The 20754-nt window shown below is 50.7% G+C and overlaps 1 protein-coding gene across 3 annotated transcripts in view; it reads right to left on the bottom strand.

Moving 5' to 3' along the window:
* The window catches only part of NIN (ninein), a 57458-nt gene that overhangs the window by 27832 nt on the left and 8872 nt on the right, over window positions 1-20754 (bottom strand). For all 3 annotated transcript variants that reach the window (XM_056493547.1, XM_056493548.1, XM_056493549.1), the window contains exons 3-10: window positions 18530-18611; window positions 11483-11634; window positions 6915-6954; window positions 5574-5761; window positions 4392-4538; window positions 3328-3495; window positions 1687-1823; window positions 509-649 (exon numbers count right to left, since the gene is read on the bottom strand). In XM_056493547.1, the coding sequence (XP_056349522.1) occupies window positions 509-649; window positions 1687-1823; window positions 3328-3495; window positions 4392-4538; window positions 5574-5761; window positions 6915-6954; window positions 11483-11634; window positions 18530-18611 (1055 nt within the window). The remainder of the gene's footprint in view (window positions 1-508; window positions 650-1686; window positions 1824-3327; window positions 3496-4391; window positions 4539-5573; window positions 5762-6914; window positions 6955-11482; window positions 11635-18529; window positions 18612-20754) is intronic.

Below are 20754 nucleotides of genomic sequence, written 5' to 3'. Positions count from 1 at the left end.
AAGGCTCCTAAATTTGAGTAATGAAGTTAAAATCACAGGTGGATAGTGAAATAAAAGTGTGTGATTTCACATGGTAAAAGGTTTTAAATTTGAGGTTTTTACAGCATAGTAATAGGTATGGGACAAGATGGAGGATTTTGGGTGGTGGTTTTTTTGGTGTTCATCTTCCTTCTTCATGGTTTCAGGCAGTAGTTTCTGGTTGGTCAGTGTCACACTGAGGGCCACAGGAGTTTAGTTATTAAGTTAAAAGTGTCAATAATATAGGTGTTAATTCTCTATTGGACTGTTTAGCTTTAAGAAACCTTGTAGCAACTAAATCTTCCTCCATTTTCCTGTTTCTAGCAAGTAGCTAGAAGTGCTGTCCAACACTCTGTACTTTTTGATTAAAAAATCCCACATTCCAAGTGAAGGCAGAAAAAACTCAACCAAGCCACTAATGAAGTGGTGCAAAACTGCCATGGCTGTTTCAGGTGGTGCCAGGAGCAGGAGGGACGTGCAGCTGCCCTACCTGAGGTTGTACTCGTTGCGGCGCTCGATGGCAGCGTGGTGATCGTCCACCTCTGAGGCCATCAGGGATTTCAGCTTCTCTGCCTTCTCCAGGTCTGACCTCAGCTTCTCCTTCTCCCTGGCCACTTGGTCAAACCTCTCCCTGGGCACAGCAGAGATGGATTAGGTCAGCTCTCACTGCTCCCCCAAAAAGGGGATTTGAAGCATCAGAGAAAAACCTTGGAAAGATCTCCCAGGGTCTCAGCAACTGCATTTAGTCACTGGATTTGAACCTGTACCCAAATAGCTCTGGACACGTCTTGGTGTCTCCACAGATCCTGAGACATCAACACTTGAGACCCTCAGCTGTGGTCCAGCCCCCCAGTTCAAATCCTGGAATGGTTTGGGTTGGAAGGGGCCTTCAGGACCATCTTATTCCAGCCTCTGCCATGGCAGGGACACCTTCCAGTGTCCCAGGCTGCTCCAGCCTCCATCCAGCCTGGCCTTGGACACTGCCAGGGATCCAGGGGCAGCCTCAGCTTCTCTCGGCACCCTGTGCCAGGGCATCACCATCCTCACAGGGACAATTCCTTCCCACTATCCCACCCATCCCTGCCCTCTGGCAGTGTCCCATTCCCTGTGTCCTGTCCCTCCATCCCTTGTCCCCAGTCCCTCTCCAGCTCTCCTGGAGCCCCTTTAGGCTCTGGCAGGGGCTCTGAGCTCTCCCTGGAGCCTTCTTTTTCAATAAAGAAAACTGCACAGTGAGTCCAGCACAAAGTCAAAGGAAAAACACTGGGATTTACAGTGGGTTTGTACCTCACCTCCACATCTATCACATGGCAGAACCTCTGCAATGCCCCAGATCAGTTTGGATTAAAGGTACTAAAACTCCACCAGCCTCTGCCCTGAGCTGTGCATTCCTTGGCCATCACTGACCACTGTGGACAGCAGTGACCACTCCCAGACTGTTTCCAGACTGGGAACAGCCTGCTGCTTCCATTTTTTAATTTTTCAACTACATTTTTCTGCAGCCCTTGGAGGTTTGAGTGTATTTCCCAGGCAAAACAAGACAGCTGGAAGTTTCTGAGCTCTCCAACAGAGAACTGAGCTTTCCAGTGCCTCCCCAGTGCCCCTGGGGTCACCACCACCCATCAGCTGCTCCCTCTTGGAGCTCTTGGTTCTGCAGTCCCTGGGACTCACATCAAGTGCCTGATCTCTGTTTTGAAGCTGGCCAGGGCTGCCTGGTGCACCCCATTCTTGGTGATTAGCAGCTCATTCTCCAGTGCCAGTGTCAGCTCTGTCAGGTTCACCTTCCCATCCAAGCTGAAGTCCAGAGCCTGTGGAAACAACAAGGAGCTTCCTGGAGACATTTGTGCAGGGATTGACAGGATAAAAGAGCAGGCTCAGAAGAGATCTTTGCTCACTAATGAATCTGTCACAAATGCCCCCAGGGCAATAAACCAGACATCTCTGCCACCTCCCTACAAGGCAGAGCTGCTGTGGAGATGGGAAGTGTCCTGGCTGTGGAGGAAATGAAGCCCAGGCCTGATGAAATGCATTAATTCCCTGCAGGATCTAACGAGACTGGACATGGCAGGGATCAGCTGCTACAGGTTGGGGATGTTTGTGTTAAACAAAACCAGCTCTTGCAACAGAGGCAGCACAAACAGCCCTGCAGGAAGGGTTTGATGGTGAGGATGCCACCTCTCAGAAAGCAAGTTATCATCAACAACTGCTTGGAATTTTGTAAAATCCCAGAATGGTTTGGGCTGGAAGGGACAATAAAGGTCCCAAGCCTTGAAGAGAGGCCTTTTCTTTCCCTGGAAATGTTCAAAACCCACATGGATGTGGCACTTGGGGATGGGGTTTAGTGGTGAACAAGGGCTAAGTTGACAGCTGGATTTTTCCAGCCTAAATAATTCAACCTAAGCCAGCAGGAGCACAAAGCAAAGCACTTGTGGTGGGGCTGAAACACTGCAGACACCACCCCAGTGACATCAGTACAAAGCAATTTTCCAGTGGAAAGCAACAAAGTGAAGGTGGACACTCAAATCTGGTGAAGGTGAAGAAAACCTACTTAAATAGTGCAAGGTTACAAGTGGGTTTTAAATCCTGAGCAGTGGCAGAGGTTATTCCAGCCTGGCAGTTCTCTATCCACATGGATAATTCAAAGCCATGAGAATCACAGTCATTGTTGGGAATCCAGTGATTGTCACATGAAATTATCTTCTCCCATCCACAGCTTCTAACAAGATGGACAGGGCTGGATTTATTTAGGTACCTGATTTCACCCCCATCACCCTTTCACTCTGTCTAATGGAACACTGAGGACTGGGCAGGGTTTCAAGTGCTGTCCTCCACCTCAGCACAAGCAATAATTCAGGTCACCCCAGTGCTCAGAGGTTTGCAGGTGCAGCTATTCAGGGAGGGAAAGGAATTAAATTGCTTCCTAACAAATGTAGGTGACCTCTTCAAGCTATGCTGGAAGCCACAGTTTATTTTTATCATTAGCTTCTTGCTTTCTGGGATGCACCATAAAGGAAATTAGTGGAAATTTCCCAGAACTCTTGACACTAGCACTGAGAATGGTTTGAGTTGGAACAGATCTTAATGATCATCCACTTCCAGCCCCCTGCCATGGCCACAGTAAGGTTGTTCCAAACCCCATCCAACTTGGCCTTGAACACTTCCAGGGATGGAACAACCACAGCTTTTAAAAGGGGAAAAAACCCAGAGACTTTGGAAAGGAAAAAAAAAAAAACAAACAAAAAAAAAACCTCAGCATCCAACACAGGGAGAAAAAATTACACATAACCAGGGGTGAGATGCAGCTGGGGTTACCTTCAGGATCTCCTGGCTGTTCTCTATGCCCTCCTGGTGCCAGCAGTCCAGGACTCCCTCCACACAGCCATAGCCCATGCCATCATCCAGGCTGGAGAAGAGGGAGAAGCCGAAGGTGCTGGGCATGGCCGAGGGGGGGGTCGTGCGCCTCCCGCTCTCGTCGAAGGACTGGGAGAGAGGATGAGGGTAAAGGCAGTGCCACAAGGGTTTATCCATGGAATTTCCCTAGCACTACTCCAGAGATTAAAGATTAAGCTCTGCTTTTCCTCACTGCCAAGCAAAAACCCGGTGGGAGCGTCGCTGCTGACCTCACAGCACCGGGGCACGAGCAGGCACTCGGGATTTAAAATAAATCCCAGCAGGAGCAGCTTGTCAGAGCTGGCCTCAGGGCTCCAGGAGGGTTTTCCACTAGTCATTTTTGGGTTGGAATGTCTCTTCTCCTAAAACAGCTGCAGGGAGCACTTGTATTGTGGTTTGGGTAGAGCTCTCAGCTTCCAGGTAAAGACAGGGAGCAGATTTCAAACTCTCCGAGAAAAAAGCAAAAATTGGAGTAGAGATGTGGGACCTGCATGTCCCCAGCCTATCCCAGTGCCCCTCCCTGCACCCAGTTTATATTGGATGCCTCATCCTGGAATTGTCCCAGGCCAAGCTGGATGGATCTTGGAGCAACCTGGGAGAGTGGAAAGTGTGCTCATGGAAAGAGCTTTAAGCTCTCTTCCAACACAAACCACCCTGGAATTCTCCAAGGCTCTACCATTCACACCCTGCACTCCACAGGCTGCCAGAGCCCTCTCCACAAAACTTCAAAGGGGAGCCATGTCCCCTTTCCCATATGTCTGTTCTGTTTTATCTCCCCCAAAAAAGCTTTTTCTGAGAGAGAATTTGAAATCTGCTTTTGGAGCAGGGTATGCAGCAGCTCACTGCCACCATCTCCTGCCTCCTTGGAGCAGGGGGACCCTCACAGCTGCCCCTGCAGGGACAAACACTGAGGAACAGGCTGGGTGGGAATGGCTCAGGAATTCTCCTGCTCCTTTTACCCCAGGATTCACCTCTCACTTTCTCACCTGCATGGAGAGGTGCCGCTTCAGCTGCCGGTACGGGGTAGATGCTGAAGGTGTGAGAGATTTCCCATTTCTAAACAGGCCATAAAAGAAATCCTCTATGCTCATGGTCCCATCTTGCTCCAGGTTATGGAGCACCTCTTCAAGCATCTGCAAGGAGATAGAAATCAGGTAAAAGGCCAAAAAAATCTGGCACAGAGAAATGATCCTATTCCCAAGGTTCCAAAAAGAGCAAGGCAAGAGTCACCTGCTACATCAGGCTAACACATTTCCATATTCTCCATGTGGAAAATTGCAGGCACACATGCAGCATGAAAAAAAGCTCCTGGTCATCTTGGAGCTGCTGTTTAATGAGGCAGTAGGAAGAAAAGAAAAAAAAACAAAACTAATTTCCTTCTACTCTTGAGACAGTGTGACCTCAGGAATTCAGCTCAAGGTACTAAGACAGATGCCAAACCCTGAGCAGCTTGAAGTGACCAGGCAAAAAAAAAAAAAAAAAAAAAAAAAAACAAAACCCTAAGACACTACAAGGTTATCACAAATCTGTTTCATGCTTCAGGGCACACTGCTTTCTCAAAAGTAGGACTGGAGATGTTCTGATTAGTCCCTCACTATTTCTTTGTCTACAGTTTATATCTTTTCCATTTTCTGCCTTAATACCCTGAAAACATTTCATTGTGGATGCTGCAAAGGAATACCTGCTCAGAACATGTTTTGTGGAGGAGATTATTACAAGCCATGTTATCTCAAGATGCAAAAAATCTGACTTTTTTTATTAAAAACTAAATCCTAAGTTGATAAGAACCTTTTTGTTTTTGCTAAAGATTTCATTTTCTCGTGGGACAGAAACAGCCCACAGGCTTCCACAAAGTCAAAAGCAACCACCTATGAATATTTAACCCATATTTGCTGTCTAGCTAGAAAATTCCAAGGATTAAGGAGACATGCCTGGAATCCAAGCCATGCTTTTAAATTCCAGCTCACTCTGTGATTGCATGAGCAGACACGCACACCACGGGTCTGGCTTCTCCTACAGCAGCCTGATGGTTTGGGACCAAAAACCTCACTGGAAAAGCAGGAGCTGGAGCTGGAAACTCCTTTCCAAGCAGCCACCTGTGCCTGTGGTGAATCCCAGGAGGGATTTTGGGGGCCCAGGCAGGGGCAGTGATGGGGTGGGACACTCACCTCCCCGGCTGCTGCGTGCAGCCCGTACTGCTCACAGATGGAAACCAGCTTCTTCCTGTTCAGGTGGCCATCCCTGGTGATGCCCAGGTGCTCACACACCTCCTGGAGCTTCTCCTCAATCCACTCTGGGCTGGGTGAGGCCCCAGGGGAGGCGTTCAGGTCATCAGGGTTCCAGAAGCGCAGCTGTCCTGGAGATGGGGGAGATTGCTCTGGTGTCTGCAGTGAGGCCAGGAGGTCTGGGGGTCCTGCACCCCACAGGGACCTGCTGCTGCAGTGGCCACAGCTCCTTCCTGGCCCTGCAGATCCCAGGGGATCATTTGGATTTGGATACTGGCCCCAGCAGGGTCAGACTTTACCAGAAGGTTCTGCTCAGCATTTCACTCATGTGCCACCAGAGGGGAAGGAGCCTCATGTCCACAGAGCCATGGAATTGCTGAGGTTGGGGAAAAAACCTCTAAGACCATGGAGTCCAACTGCTCCCCAGCACTGCCAAGGCCATCACTGACCCAGGTCCCCAAGTGCCACATCCACAGAGCTTTTAATGCCTCCAGGGATGGGGACTCCCAGTGCCTGACCAGGTACAGGCTGACCAGCAGCTGGGACTGTGGCCAGGAGGATCTTTGGGAATGTGGATGAGTCTGGTGGCCAGGGAAGGGCAGCTCTGCTGCCTCAGCTGATGGTATAGATGGAAAAGTGACCCCTGCTCCCCTGGGCAGTTATGGAATCAAGGGAGCTGCCAGGTCACCTCCTGGAGCTGGAAAAGCAGCTTTAGGAGAAAAATGTTGGCCCCTTTGGATGGGGAAGGGGTTAGAGAGCAGCTGTTATCTGGAAGACATGCTAATGTAATTAAAAGGAAGTTTTTGATGATGAAGATGGTAAAACACTGGCTCAGGTTGCCCAGAGAAACTTCTCACCTCTGGAAGTGTCCAAGGCCAGGCTGGACAGGACTTGGAGTAACCTGGGACAGTGGAAGGTGTCCCTGCCCATGGCAGGGGTGGGACTGGATGAACTTTATGGTCTCTTACAAACCATTCCAGGATTTTATAATCCTGTGACAATTAGGGACCATCTAATGACTGGTCCCTGCTGACATCTAGTGCCCACCAGGCTCCACTACAGCCAGAACCCCGGGGGCAGGAGTGGGGAGCAGGACAGAGCTCAGGGAGACCCACAGCAGGATGAAGAGGGCAGAGAGGGCACAGCACAAGATGTCCCTGCCTTGGCTCTCATCCCCAGCTGCAGCTGCCAGGCTGGGATGCCCCACACACCCACGTGCTCCTGTGATCCCTGTTCAAAGCTGGAACAGGCTCAGCACACCCAGGTGCTGCTCTCTGCTCTTACCCTCGGCCTCGTACTCCTCGCTGCCTCGCGCCTTCCAGTGCTGGGGAGAAAACAAAAGGTTCCTGAGTTAGCACTCTCACAAGACATCCCCGAATGAAAGGGACTCTGGGACCAGCATCCAAGGAGCTACAGAAACACCACCAGGCTTTCATCTCCCTGCAGGCTGGGCTGGGAATCCAGGGCTCTTTGATCCTGCCTTGTTCTGGCACGTGAACCCACAGAGAGCCCAAAGCCCCACAAATGGCCCAGGAGAGGGGACAGATCAGAGCCTGGCAGGCTGCTGGGGAGCGAGGGAGGGGTTTGCCCTCTGAGCAAACCATGCTGCTGTTCTCTGAGGTATTGATGGTTGAGGGGATGGGGATGCAGGGGAGATCATGGGCTGCATAGAGCTGGGTTATCCTTTCCTTCCACCACCTTATTTTCCCCACACTCAGCCAAGCCAAATTCAGAATTCCCCCACCAAGTACAGATGTCTATTAGGAGAGAGCTATGCTATCGACAAGCCTTAACAGAAGAAAAAAAAAAACCAAAAAAAACAACACTCTCTGGTGGTCTTAAACCATCCTGCTGCCTCTGGCATCATCCCACCAGCTCAGACAGTACCAGGAGCAAAAGCACAGCATTTAAGGTGATTTCCTCATGTACTACACATTGTCTCATCTCTACCACCCTTGTAGCAGCCCAGGGTATTTACTCCCACGTGATGCCCCACAACATTAACTTCTGCTTTAGCAGTGGCAGATGTTGCTCCTGCAGTGGTACAAGGGGATACTTCTGCCTGCACGTGACTGATGGATTTGGAGTCAAAGTCACCCAGGACATAAAGAGGCTCTAAATCATCACAGAAAAGTTCAATACGTCTCATTCAGATTACAGCTAAAAGCCATTAATCTACAACGTTTCCATGGGAACTGGATTAAGTCACTGGAGTTTTTTTAGCTCTGCTGCTGTTCCCGTTTCAGCTGCAGGAACCAGGCAAGGGCCCTTTGCTGCCACAGCATCACAACGTCCCACGAGGGACAAAAAGCAGGAGCTGAGGCAACAGGTGCCATTAAATCCCATTTCTGGGAGTTCTTTACAAAGATAAAGGGTGCCCAGAGCAGCTGTGGCTGCCCCTGGATCCAGGCAGTGCCCAAGGCCAGGCTGGACTGGGTTTGGAGCAGCCTGGGACAGTGTAAGATGTCCTTGCCCATGGCAGGGGGTGGGACTGGATGGGCTTTAATGTCCCTTCCAACCCAAACCATCCTGGGATTCGATGGAATTACCATCTGAAAATGCAGAAAGCTCTGTGCAGAGAGAGGGTTGGCTTGGGTGCCAGGGATGTCACCCTGCAGCCACCCATCCTCGTCCTTGGGGACAGCTGGGACACTGAGGGGAAGCTGGCAGCGATGCTCAGAAGGCAGATCCTGTGTCCAAGTCTTTTTGCACAAGCAACATACAGACTTTTGTACAGAATCAGATTACTTCAGCACCAGAGCCCCTCACTTCAAGCACTTTCAGCAAAACCAGACAAGCTGCTGCTGTCCCAAGTGCTCAAGGCCAGGCGGGACAGGGCTTGGAGCAGCCTGGGACAGGGCAAGGTGTCCCTGCCATGGCAGGGGGTGGAATGGGATGGGATTTAAGCTCCCCTCCCAACCCAAACCATTCTGGGATTCACCACCATAAACACCAACAACCTGAAGAGGCTGAACAAAGCCAGGGGATCTGGGGCTGGCAAACCCCTGAAGTGACCCCGGGGCACTCGTGTCACCTCCCCTCCCTCCCTGCACAGGGCTCGGGGTCAGCCACCGCCAGCGAGGGGACAAAGAGGGGCTGGGGCAGGCACAGGGGGCCAGGACATCCCAGTGGCAGCCCCTCATTGTCCCCTAGCCCCAGCAGGGCTACAGCTGGCCACGGGTCACAGCCAGGGGGATGCCAGGAATGCCTCTCCTCCGGGAGGCGCGTGCCCGGGGAGCAGATGGCCACGGCTCTGAATGCAGCAGCACAGGGCTGCCTGAGCATCTGCAGCCTGGCCCTGTGCTCTGCCCAGAATGAGGCAGCAGCCACCTCTCCCCCTGCCATCTGCTCCAGCCAGACAGACCTTTGTTCTCCCCCGGAATATATTGCTAATTAAAATGATGATCAGGAGCGCGCCACGAGGTGAGCCCGACCTCAGTGCTAAAGGATCCTGTTCTCCCCACATCCACACACCAGCAGCCACCCCAAAAGTGCTGTCAGATCCCCACACCTCGCTCTGCCAAGTGCCTTCAGCTCTAAAGCATCAGTCACTCCAGCAATGGAGTGACAAATCCCTTTTTCTGGGAGCAGGAACTATCCTGAGCTGTTATTCCCAAATCCTGGCTTTCCAGGACATTCCCACTTTGGGAGCCTCACAACAAGGACCCAAAAGCAGGATTTTCAACCTGAGCCTCCCAGGCCATGCTGGAAACAATTCTATGCAGAAGCAAACACAGAGCATGGGAGCCAGTAGCTCCAGCAGGCACTGAAGGGACAGAACTGTGATGTGCCAGCAGATCCCAAAACCTCAAGGACAAGTTGGATAGGGCTTGGAGTAACCTGGACTAGCAAAAACTGACCCTGCCTATGTAGAATGTTGGAATGACATTAGGGTCCTTTCCAACCCAAACCATTCTGGGATTCCATGAGCTGCAAGTAGGAGGGATCTCCCCCAGAGCAGAGCCAGCAGCTGGGGAAGGGAGGTGCTGGATGCTCCCAGTGAGGTTTGGAAGGCAGCACAGCCAGCATCCGTGGGGACAAGCTCCTGTAGGTCAGAGGGACCCTCAGGATCCCACCAGCACCCCCCATCTCACAGCAGAGTCAATGCCAAATCCAAACCCAGCTGCTCATTACTTTACCCAACAGCACCTGAAAAACCCCTGGGGATGGAGGTCCGGGAGCCTCCCTGGGCAGCCCATCCCAGAGCAGCCTCCCAGCCTTTTCCCCTTGTGTTTACCAAGGGAGGGAGGGAAGGAAACCTCTCAGACAGAGCCTGAGCCCTTTTAATTGGCACTGCCTGAGAGCAAGCAGCAATTAAGCCAGGCTGCCCCAGTTCTCAGGCCAGGCCAGCAGCGTGTTCGTACACACAGCAGCACAGAACTGGGCAGAGGCTGCTCCTGCCAGCCCCAAGGAGTCAGTGCTCCAGGAGCCTCCAACGCTGCCCTGGGACCCCAACACCTCCCAGCACCTCACTGCCATGCACACCAAGAGGATCTGCTGTGGAGACGTAGGGATTTCACAAGTTTAGCCTGTTTTTTGTTCCAGCTGCAAAGGAATTAACCAGCCCAAAAGGTGCAACAGGCATTCCCAGCTGGAGACTGACCCAGCCCCCTGGCACAGCGTGGTCACACACCAGCTGGTTAATTAACTGCCCTTGTTAATGGACTACCCTTTTACACCTCTGTGACAGCTAAAACCAAGGGGTAAGATTAGAGAAGCCTCTTCCACCAAGGTCATCAGTTCCCTGGGGAGTGAGGGTGGATTAACATCGATCCCAAGGTCAGGGCAGCCCATGTGGCCAACAGCAGGAGATGGATGAGCATCCCTGTGGTGGTGAGCAAAGACCACCAGGAGCAGGGAAAAGCAGCTGGGTGGGGTGGAAAAGCTTTTCTTTGAGGTGTTGGTTTGAGGAGTTTATAATTTTTAAGGCTAGCTGCATAGGAATAACACTGAAACCATGGAAATTGGAAACTCCTTCACACAGGATTGGGTGTCCCCCTACAACAGTGGCTGCAGAGGATCCCAACTCCAAGTGAAGCCACGAGAGAAAGGAGGGAGAAAGCAGCAATGCTTCTCCTTCCCAGTGGAAAAACTCCCACCACATGCTCCTGAATCAACAATACTTGGCACAGCAGGGCAGCTGGAAGCAGCCCAGCTCCAGGGAAACGCTGCTGTGGCTGTGCTCTGACACACAGAACCAATTCCAGCCTCAGCTCCTTTGGCTTTCCTGGCTGGGGAAGCCAGAGGAGATTCTGGGATGGAAAGCACTGCCACAAAGAGAGCCACAAATCTGGAGCACAAAACCAGGAACGTGGATTTTTTGGAGCAATTAGATGCCACTGTCCCAAAGCAGCTGCTGGCTGGAGGGCTCTGCTGCCCACCACCCCTTTTCCCCATCCCTCCTGCTGGAGCCACGGCCAGATTTTGGCAGCTGCACTAATGGCTGTGGACGTGCTCAGTCTGCTCCCAGCCCACACCTCGTTAGCCACGGAGGCAGCAGCTCAGCCTTGGCTTAATTGCTGGCCCTCAGTGCAGCCAGGAGCACGTCAGCCCCGCTCCTTCCCCACTTCCCACGGCACAGGGAGCGAGGGAGGAGCTGCCTGGCACGGCTGGTCCCTGGGGACAGGCAAGGGGAGCACTTGGGACACCCAAATCTCCTTTGGGTGTGGGGAGCAGCCACAACCTGAGGTGACAAAGCCACCCCAACAAGCAAGGAGAGCATCCAATGCCTTTACTGGGAAGGCTCCAAGCACATCCCAACCTCTCTGCATGCGGGGAACAGCCATGCTCAGAGGTGACAGCCATACTCAGAGGTGACAAAGCCACCCCAAGCCCCAGCCCTCCCTGCTCACCTCCTGGGCAGCAGCAATGTGAGCAGGACGTGGCTCCTCGATGACCGTCACCTCGGCAAAGTCCTGCACCGACTCCCGGAACTCGGGCAGGGAGCGGCGCCCGTAGCGCTTGCCCCCCTTGATGTACTTGGGCTGTGCTTCTGGGCAGCAATCTGGGGATCCAAGCACAAAAACACATCAGGAACGTGGGGCTGGAGCTCTCTCAGGGCTGGCTTTTTTGGCAGAATTTTGAGAACCCAACTGCTGCCATCATTCCCAATGGAGGCTCCATGCCTGGATCAGCACGACCCTCACCCTGCCATTGGCTCTGATGGTTAAAATTGGTGCTGCTCCCTTCCAAAAAAAGCTGTCACAAAGTGCAATCTTCCTCTTCCTCACCCTTCCCCAATTCCCAGATCAAGCTAACACGAAGTGGGGGGAAAAATCCCCTCAACCCTGCCAAGAGCCTTGGATGGAAAGTCCATCCTTGCACTAATCTCCATCAGCAGCACCAGGCAGGTTTAATTAGGGCCAGAGCTGCACTGAGGCAGCTCAAGTCTCCAGATCCTGCAGACACCTGGGCGGCCACTGCAGCTCTCTGTGGGTTTGAATTTCAGCTCCATTAAAAATGCCCAAACAAACGGGTGAGCAGAAACAAATTGGGCAAGTTTGGAGCCTCTCAGGGGCCGACAGGAGCAGCTGATCCAGGCAAGAGTGGGGCAGGTCCCAGCCTGTGCTGAGCAGCCAAAGCCAACTGCAAGATCTAAATAACCCTTTGGAGTCGTCAGCTAATTACAGGGGCTCCACATTCCCCAGCTCCAGCTCCCCCCAGCAAGCTCCTGCCTTTGGGGACTGAATTATCTGTGAGCACTCACAGGCCAGGATCAAAACACAAAATAAATAAGCACATTTTGGGCTGTTTTCTGAGAGAATCCTCCGACGTCTGGAGCAGGGGGCAAATTAAACCAAGGACCAAATTAACCAGGGATTCAATTAGGGGAAGGCACTGTGCCATGCTTTGTTTCAGTGTTTGCTAACCTGACTGCTGAAACCCCCCCAGGACTCCATCATCTTTTATTTTCCGCCATTCGCGGTGGCAAGAGCAGCAGCTTTTGAAAATTTTATTTGCAGAGGGCTCTGATATAAAAGAAATGCAGGAGTGCAATACTAATAAGGCACAGGGAAGCTGTTCCACCACTGACAAAGGACACAGAGAAAGCAGCAGGTCTCCAAACCCCCCTACCCAAATGCCTCCTCGGATAATATTCCTTTAGATATGGAAGAAAGGGCTTCAAGCTTGTTAGAGGCAAAAAAAAAAAAAAAATATTCCACAACTTAGCTATGCAATGAATTATAAAATACACAGGCTGAGGAGTGCTTTGATTCCTGCAGCCCCACTCTCCATCCAGCCACGGTGCAGCTCTAGGGAACAAGCCCAGCACCCGTGTTTGAACAAGGCCATTCTAACAAGATTTGCTGCAGCTGGGACTCAGCACATGAAAGTTGGGCGATGGAGTGCACCGATAGAAAAATCAGGAGGAGCCAGGCTGATTAAGGAAGAGCCCCAGAACAAAAGCAAACCTTATCACTGCTATTAAAGCCCACCCTGTGGTGAACAATCTCCATCCAGCAGCTCTCTCTGAAATGCTAATATTTGTGGCGACTCATTCACCCAGTTATTTTCTCCCTCCTGCACAAGAGAGGGCTGGGGGCTTTGTTTTTCTTCAGAAATCATTTTTATTATTCCTGAGACAGAGCAGTACCTCCATCTGTCTTTGGAGAGATGGAGGAGGGGGAAGAAGGTGGAATTCAGCAATAGTGAAGCTACAGCTAAATTTCCTTCTGGATTTCCCCAAGAATCCTGTTTCCTGCTGCACTGTGTTTTCCCACTGCTGCAGCTGGGAATTCACTGATCTAGTGAAGGTGTTCTGCTCATGGCAGGGGTTGGAATGAGATGGTTTTCAAAGTCCCTTTTAACCCAAACTGCTCTGAAGCACAAGTGCCATCACAAGTGCCCCCTGCAAGCACAGGAATGGGAACAGGAGCATCTCCCATTCTGTGTTTTAAGCATTTGCAGGCTGGCAGCTGATTCCTCTCTCTGAGCACCACGGGTGAGCTTGTTTGCCTTTTGTAATTAAAAAACTGTGAAGCTTGAGAACATCCCCAGGAGGGAAAGGTGACCCTTCACAGCTTGAGGAGAATAAAGTTTGCTCCAACTTCCAAACCAGCTGTGCCTGAGCCCAGCTGCTGAGGGGATCCCAGCTCAGGCACTCTGAAATCCCATTTCCAGAGCCAGGGTGCTTTTGGGTTCCAGCTCTTCCCTTATCACATCCTGCAGCCCCATCCCTGGAAGCACAAATTCCTTTCCAGCACCTGCAGCATCCTCCAAGCCTCTCCATCTCCTGCTTTCCCAGCCCCCAGTACAATACCTGGTGCCCTTGATGCTCCCACCCTTCCCAATATTTAGGGAATGCTGAGCACACACAAAAGCAGAAAGCAGGAAACTCCCTGATGAGCTGAACATTCTCATTTCAGCCCAAACTGAGGAGGAAGGGTTAGAGAATCATTAAGGCTGGAAAAGATCTGAGGTCATCAAGCCCAACCTTAGATGGAAAGAGCTGCTCAACCCACATGTGCTCTCAGAAGCACAGATGTCAAAATCAGGCCTTTCACTGGAGCAGCTCCCCATGAGACAGCCCTGTGTGCTATTTATCCCCAAAAATGCCAAATATCCCCCAGAACAGAGGAGAGGATGCTCTGGTACCCACTCCTCCCACCAAGGGCAAGGTGAGGTGCTGCTGCCCAAACCCCCACCACTATTGTGTGGCTATCAACAAAAATGTGAAAAAAATAGAAAAAATAAAACAGATTGAGCCCTCCCTGCTTCCTACAGCCCTTGGCAAAGCATGGGCTTAGTAAAACACACTCCAGAGCTGGTGCCTAATTAGACACTGGGGTCTGATCTGCCCCCCTGATCTGCCCCCAGGCTGGGGGCAAGAGCAGGAGGCTGAGAGAAGAAACTTTCACCTTGCTGCCCACTGCCCAGAGGGTTTGAGGCCCTCAAAGTGCCCCTGAAATGAAATAACCCCCCCTAAGTCTGATTTCAGTGCCATGGACAGAAACCATCAATTCCCTCCCTCACTCCCCCCATCCATCCCAGCAGTGAAACATCTCCATGGCTGGAGATTTACACTTGATTTTCTGCCTTTCTGCACCAGATAAGTCATTTCAAAATCCTGCTCTGCCCTCAGATGGGGAGGGAGGGGGGCTCCCTTCCCTGGCTCTGGCATCAAAGCCCTGCAGCTCAGACAAAAGGGGGTTTAGAGCAGGAAGACCCTCATCCCACAATCCCAGCCTTTAGAGGTGAAATTAATTCCTCTGCTGCTTAAGATTTGGGAGGGAGGGATGTTCCAACTGCTGGGCAAAGCACAAGGCAGGCAGGATCTGCTAAATCCTAATCCCCTGAGGCACCAGGTATGTCTGAACTGCTCCAAGTCCTGTTTCATAATTCAGCCTCAGCACAGGAGGAAGAGAGGAGTCATGGCAGGGTCACCACAATCCAAAATCAGTAGTTTTGACCCAAAAATATTCTGTGGCATCAAGCACACCTGTCTGGGCAGTGACACTGGTTTTATCCCTGAACAACCTTTCCCCCTTTCCTTCCAAAGGGAATCATCCCCACCCTTCTTTTAGGGGGCAGCTCTGTTCTCTCCAGAAGGGAAAAAAAAATGAGGAAGGAAAAACCACAAGGAAGGAAAGGGAAAAACAAAAAGAAAGGGATAAAACAATGAGGAAGCAAGGGAAAAAAAACGAGGAGGAGGGAAAGGGGGGAAAAAAAACGAGGAGGAGGGAAAGGGGGGAAAAAAAACGAGGAGGAGGGAAAGGGGGGAAAAAAAACGAGGAGGAGGGAAAGGGGGGAAAAAAAACGAGGAGGAGGGAAAGGGGGGAAAAAAAACGAGGAGGAGGGAAAGGGGGGAAAAAAAACGAGGAGGAGGGAAAGGGGGGAAAAAAAAACGAGGAGGAGGGAAAGGGGGGAAAAAAAAAAAACAACGAGGAAGGAAAGGGGGGAAAAAAAAACCAACGAGGAAGGAAAGGGGGGAAAAAAAAAACCAACGAGGAAGGAAAGGGGGGAAAAAATAAGGGGGGAAAAAATGAGAAGGAAGGAAAGGGGAAAGAAAAACGAGGAAGCAAGGAAAGGAGGGAAAAAAAAAAAACGAAGGAGGAAGGAAAGGGGGAAAAATAATGAGGAGGAAGGAAGGGGGAAAAAAAAACGAGGAAGGAAAGGGGAAAAAAAAAAACGAGGAAGGAAAGGGGAAAAAAGAAAAATGAGGAAGGAAGAAAAGGGGGAAAAAACCGAGAAGGAAGGAAAGGAAAAACCCCAAAGCCCCTGGTGCCCGAGGGACGATGGCGTCAAACTGCTCTTTAATTTCTCCTGGGTGTTCCTGTAATCCTGCACTCCACCCAATAATCCCCTCCTAGCCCAGCTTCCATGCACTTTTTATTTGCTATAATGGGCAGGAAAATGCAGGATTTTTTTTTTCCCCTAATCACCCACACAACTGATTTTTTTTTCCCTCTTTCACCACCCTTAAATCTGTTTTATTGTCCCCAAGCCCCCCCTCACAGCTGCAGGGACAAAGGGCAGCAGCACCCAGCCTGATCTCATGGACCTCCAAAACTAAAATAATGATTATTTTAAACCACACTCAAGCATTTTTCTGCCTTTCCTGGAATGTCCCCCTGCCTGTTCCCAGCAGAGCCAGGCTTTGCCCATGCTCTGGCTCACAGCTGGGTCTGTGTCCCCACACTGACACCCTCCAGGGGACATTACAGCAGCTCTGGAGCTCTGCCTGCCTCAGTTTCCAGGGCTGCTTCCTGCAAAGGGCCTGCAGCACCATCCTCACCTCTGCAAAGGGAATTCAGCCTCGTTGCTGAGAGAAAAAGATAAATAAATATATAGAAATAAATATATAGAAATAAATATATAGAAATAAATATATAGAAATAAATATATAGAAATAAATATATAGAAATAAATATATAGAAATAAATATATAGAAATAAATATATAGAAATAAATATATAGAAATAAATATATAGAAATAAATCAGCTGCTCTCTGTGAGCCTGAGTGCTTCCTCCCAAAATGAGGAAACCCCATCAGCTGTTTCTGCAGGACCTGCAGCAGTTCTGGTTCCTTGTCCCCAGCCCTGGTTCCTGCTGTCACCCCAGAGCCCTGTCCCAGAACCAGGGTGGAAGGGACCTTGAAAATCATCTCCTGCCATGGCAGGGACACCTCCCACTGTCCCAGCTTGTTCCAGCCTGGCCTTGGGCACTGCCAGGGATCCAGGGGCAGCCACAGCTGCTCTGGGCACCTTCTCAGGGCTCCCCCACCCTCACAGGGAGGAATTTTTTCCCAATATCCCATCCATCCCTGCCCTTCCCACCACCCAAATCCCTGGATAAAACCATCACAGCCACTTCCTTCCACAGCAAACAGCCTGACAACCTCTGCTTCTCCCCCCTCCCCTCCTCCTCCAATCCCCCCCAAATTAAATTTTCATTTAAATGATACGATTTAGAGCTCTTAACTCAATTTTTTCCCCCCCAAGCCTGGGGCAGGCTGGAACACCAGCATTTCCACACTCCCTGACAGTTTGACACCACCAGCACAAAGCAGCTTGTTCTCCAAATCTCCAGTTTGATCTAAATTAAAAGAAGCAAAGACTTTGGCATTAACCAACCTGTCAAAATGCATTAAAAATAAAATGCCTCCCAGGCCTGCCTGGCTCTGCCTCCCTACCTGTGCCCCACACCCTTTGATTTCCTGCCATTCCTACCCCAGCTGAGAGTGTCCCCAAGGAGGGATCTCCAGCTTCACTTCTCATCTCCCCTGTGATAACCCCAAATTTAGCTGTTTCTGGAGGGTTTATTTACATTTCAATCAAGCTGGAGCTTCTCAGCCACATGATACCCCAATAAATGCAGATGCTGGATTAGTTCTGGCTCACTGGGGTTGATCTGTGCCAGCTCCTTCCCCAGGGGGATGGAAGGGATGCTCCCCCCTCAGCACCCACTCACCTGCACTTGGAAATTCCAGTAAGGAATGCCAGGTGCAAGAGCTGCCACCACCCCTCTCAAAGCATTAAAGAGCTTTGGAAATGAGAGGTGGAAGATAAAAATAATCCATCAATCACACCTCTCCAGCCCTGTGGTTTCTGCAGCCTATTTAAAGGGGAAAGTTGTAATTTTGCTGGCAGGCTGCTCTCTCCAGAGTGGGATGCTCCAGCAGGAGAGGAAACCTGGAGAATTCCCTCTCCCCTTTTGCTAAGCTCTTTTCTCCTTGGGGGATTTCACTGCCCTGCTGCTCCAAAGACAGGATTAGGGATTTACATACAGGTGTGACACCAGCTGGGGCTGCAGGGGCTCAGCCCCACAGCTCCCAGTCCCTGGTGCACTGAGAGGGGAAAACACTGAAGATGAAATCAGATTTCCTGCCAAGGAAAGCCTAAAAAGCCACATTTTCAAGGCACACTGAAACAAAGCAAGGAAAAATCAGGATAGGAGGACTCAGAGCACTTCCATCCCTGGAAGTGTCCAGGGCCAGGCTGGGAATTGGAGCAGCCTGGGAGGGCGTGGAATTTGTCCCTTCCCACTCAAACCATCCTGGAATTCTCTGACCAGCCCCCACCTGGTTTCTCAGGGGCTTCACTTGTTCAGGAACATCTCTGGAGCAGCCTGACTGTTCCCTGGGAGAAATACAGAGAAGCTTCCTACACCCTGCTCATCTCAGGCACAGGGAAACAGAATAGACTTTGAAAACATAAAAAAAAAAAAACCTTTAAAAACATAAAAACCAACTGGGAAAACCCCTCAGCAGCAGCCCTTTGTCAGTGACTCTAAAAACAGTTCCACAATAGATTTTAACTCCCTTTTCTCCCAAGATCAGCCTTCCCTGCTTGGATGGCAGCACCTAAAATGCATTTTCTCTTCTAAGTTCTTCTGTGAGAGCCACCCACAGCTGCTTGGTCAATGAAAATGGATTATTTTAGGTCATTTCAGTATTTACCTGGTTCTTGGAAGTGCTCTTCATTTGACAGGGTTCTGGATAAGATGAGGATAAGTGCTTCTTTAAACTGATCAAAGTGGACCTGTGGAAATAAAAAAAAAAAAAGGAAGAAAAGAGGAAATCAGCTGGTGAAGGGAGTTAAAAATGAGGCAAATGATCCAGTGGGAATCACTCAGATCACCACCCCTGTGCCAACAGCCTCAGCAAGGGGGACAAAGGAGCCCTGGAGAAGGGACAGCAAGGGACATGAAGACACAGCCAGCACCTCTGGGCACGTGGGAGGAATTAGTGCCACCACAGAAAGGCCCAAAGCCACAGATTTCATGCACTGGTTGGGTTTTTCCATTGAGCAAGAAGCCAAAATCATGTCCAAAGAAGCATCTCCATCACTTGAGGTGACCTGGCCAGGGTCAGTGGCTCCTACAATGAGCCCATTCCTCTCAGGGATGAATACTCCATTGTGGAAATGCTCCACTGCCCTAATTAAGCTTCAAAAACCACTTCCCAATGTGGATGGCAGAAAAATCCCTCCCTTTCCAGGGCAGCCCTGCTCCAGCTCCTGCAGTTCTGTGAGGGCTGAACTAGGAATCTAAACCTGGAGTGTATCTTGGAAAAACAGAGATGATCCTGCCATTGAGGAGCTTCTTCTCCTCCTTTTTTTTTTTTTTTTTTCCCCCATCTGTGCCTTTTTGGAGAGTCTCCTGCCTCCCAGCCAGGAACAGGCACAGAGAGGCTGCAGCATCCCCCAGTGCTGGGGAATGTCAGCAATTCCAGCCCTGGGGGACACAGACACCCAGGGACAGCTGGAGCAGCTATTTGACATGGGTCAGTGGTGAGGCAGAGCTGGCTGCTACCATTTCTTTTGGCTAAATAAATCTTAGGAGAATTTTTAGCATGGAACAAAAGATGATGTATTTAAAGAAAGCCAGCAAGGCTGCTCTGGCTGGCAGAGGGTGAAGCCAGAGCTGCAGTCAGAGGGATTTTCATGCAGCAAAGTTCAGGTTTGAAGCCTTCCAGCCTGTTTTTCAGGGGTCAAGCAAGCTCAGAAAATACCAACAAGCTCACACAGGTGAGCCATGGAGGTACAGGAGAGCACCTCATGCCATCCCTGTGGATTTAAACAATTTTAAATATGTTTTTTAAACATAATTAAAAAATATGTTCAGCAGAGAAGCTCATCAGGAATGGCTTCATCTGAATACTAATTGCTGCCATCCATTTCCAGACACTGGTGCACTTCAAAAAGGACAGTTCACACAGAAAGGAGAATTTCCCCGATTAAAAAAACAACAAACTTGACATTTAGACTAAATGAGGATGAATAAAAGATGAGGGTGTTCAAATTACAGGTTCCCTGCCCATGGGATCCTCTCAGCAAGTGAACTGTGACAAGAGACAGAGCCAGGCCTGGGATGGGTGCTGGGGCTGGATGGAACCTGACAGCAGCAAGAGAGCAAGATCCACTTTGCATCCCCCATGCAAACACAGGGAATTAAATCAATTAAATCAATTAAATGAAGTCAGACCATCTGGGCAGGTGTGCAGCACCACTGACATCACCTGCTCTGTGGGATGAGCCCCACAGCTCCTGCCTGCACTGAGGAGGAGGAGGAAGGAGGAGGAGGAAGGAGGAGCTGAGCCCTTCAGCTGCACAAGGACAGATGTCCCCAGCCCCAGGTCACACTGATTTTCCATGAGCACACATGCAGAGGAGCCTGAGGAGGATCAGGCTGTGCAGCAGGATGGGGCCATGCTCCTGTGCTGCACAGCAGGATGGAAAATGCAAATCAGCATTTGGGACAGGCACAGGGGGATCCCCAGTGCCCTCCTCACCCTGCAGGTGAGGTCCCAGCTGGCAGAGGAGGGAGATTTTCCCTCAAGATGGACCAGAGATTTTCCTAAAGCAACCAACCAGCAAAACCAGTCTGTGGTGCACGTTTGACCTTGGATGTGGAGTGTCTGCCTGCAGAGAGTGCTCAGAGAAACACCCCTGATAAAATTACAGCTGGGCTGGAGCACAAAGCCAGCAAATGCTGCAGAAATCCTCCTGCAAGGGTAGGGAGGTCCTGGCACAGGGTCCCCATCCCTGGAAGTGCCCAAGGCCAGGCTGGATGGGCTTGGAGCACCTGGGATAGTGGAAGGTGTAGAATGAGATGGGCTTTAAGGTCCTTTTCAACCCAAACCACTCTGATTCTACTATTCTGTTCTGGTATTGCTGATTTGTG

Source organism: Oenanthe melanoleuca, chromosome 5 (assembly GCF_029582105.1).
Source record: "Oenanthe melanoleuca isolate GR-GAL-2019-014 chromosome 5, OMel1.0, whole genome shotgun sequence".
Lineage (NCBI taxonomy): Eukaryota > Metazoa > Chordata > Aves > Passeriformes > Muscicapidae > Oenanthe > Oenanthe melanoleuca.
Note: the sequence above shows the minus strand (reverse complement) of the source record. Positions and strands in the feature narration are given on the sequence as shown.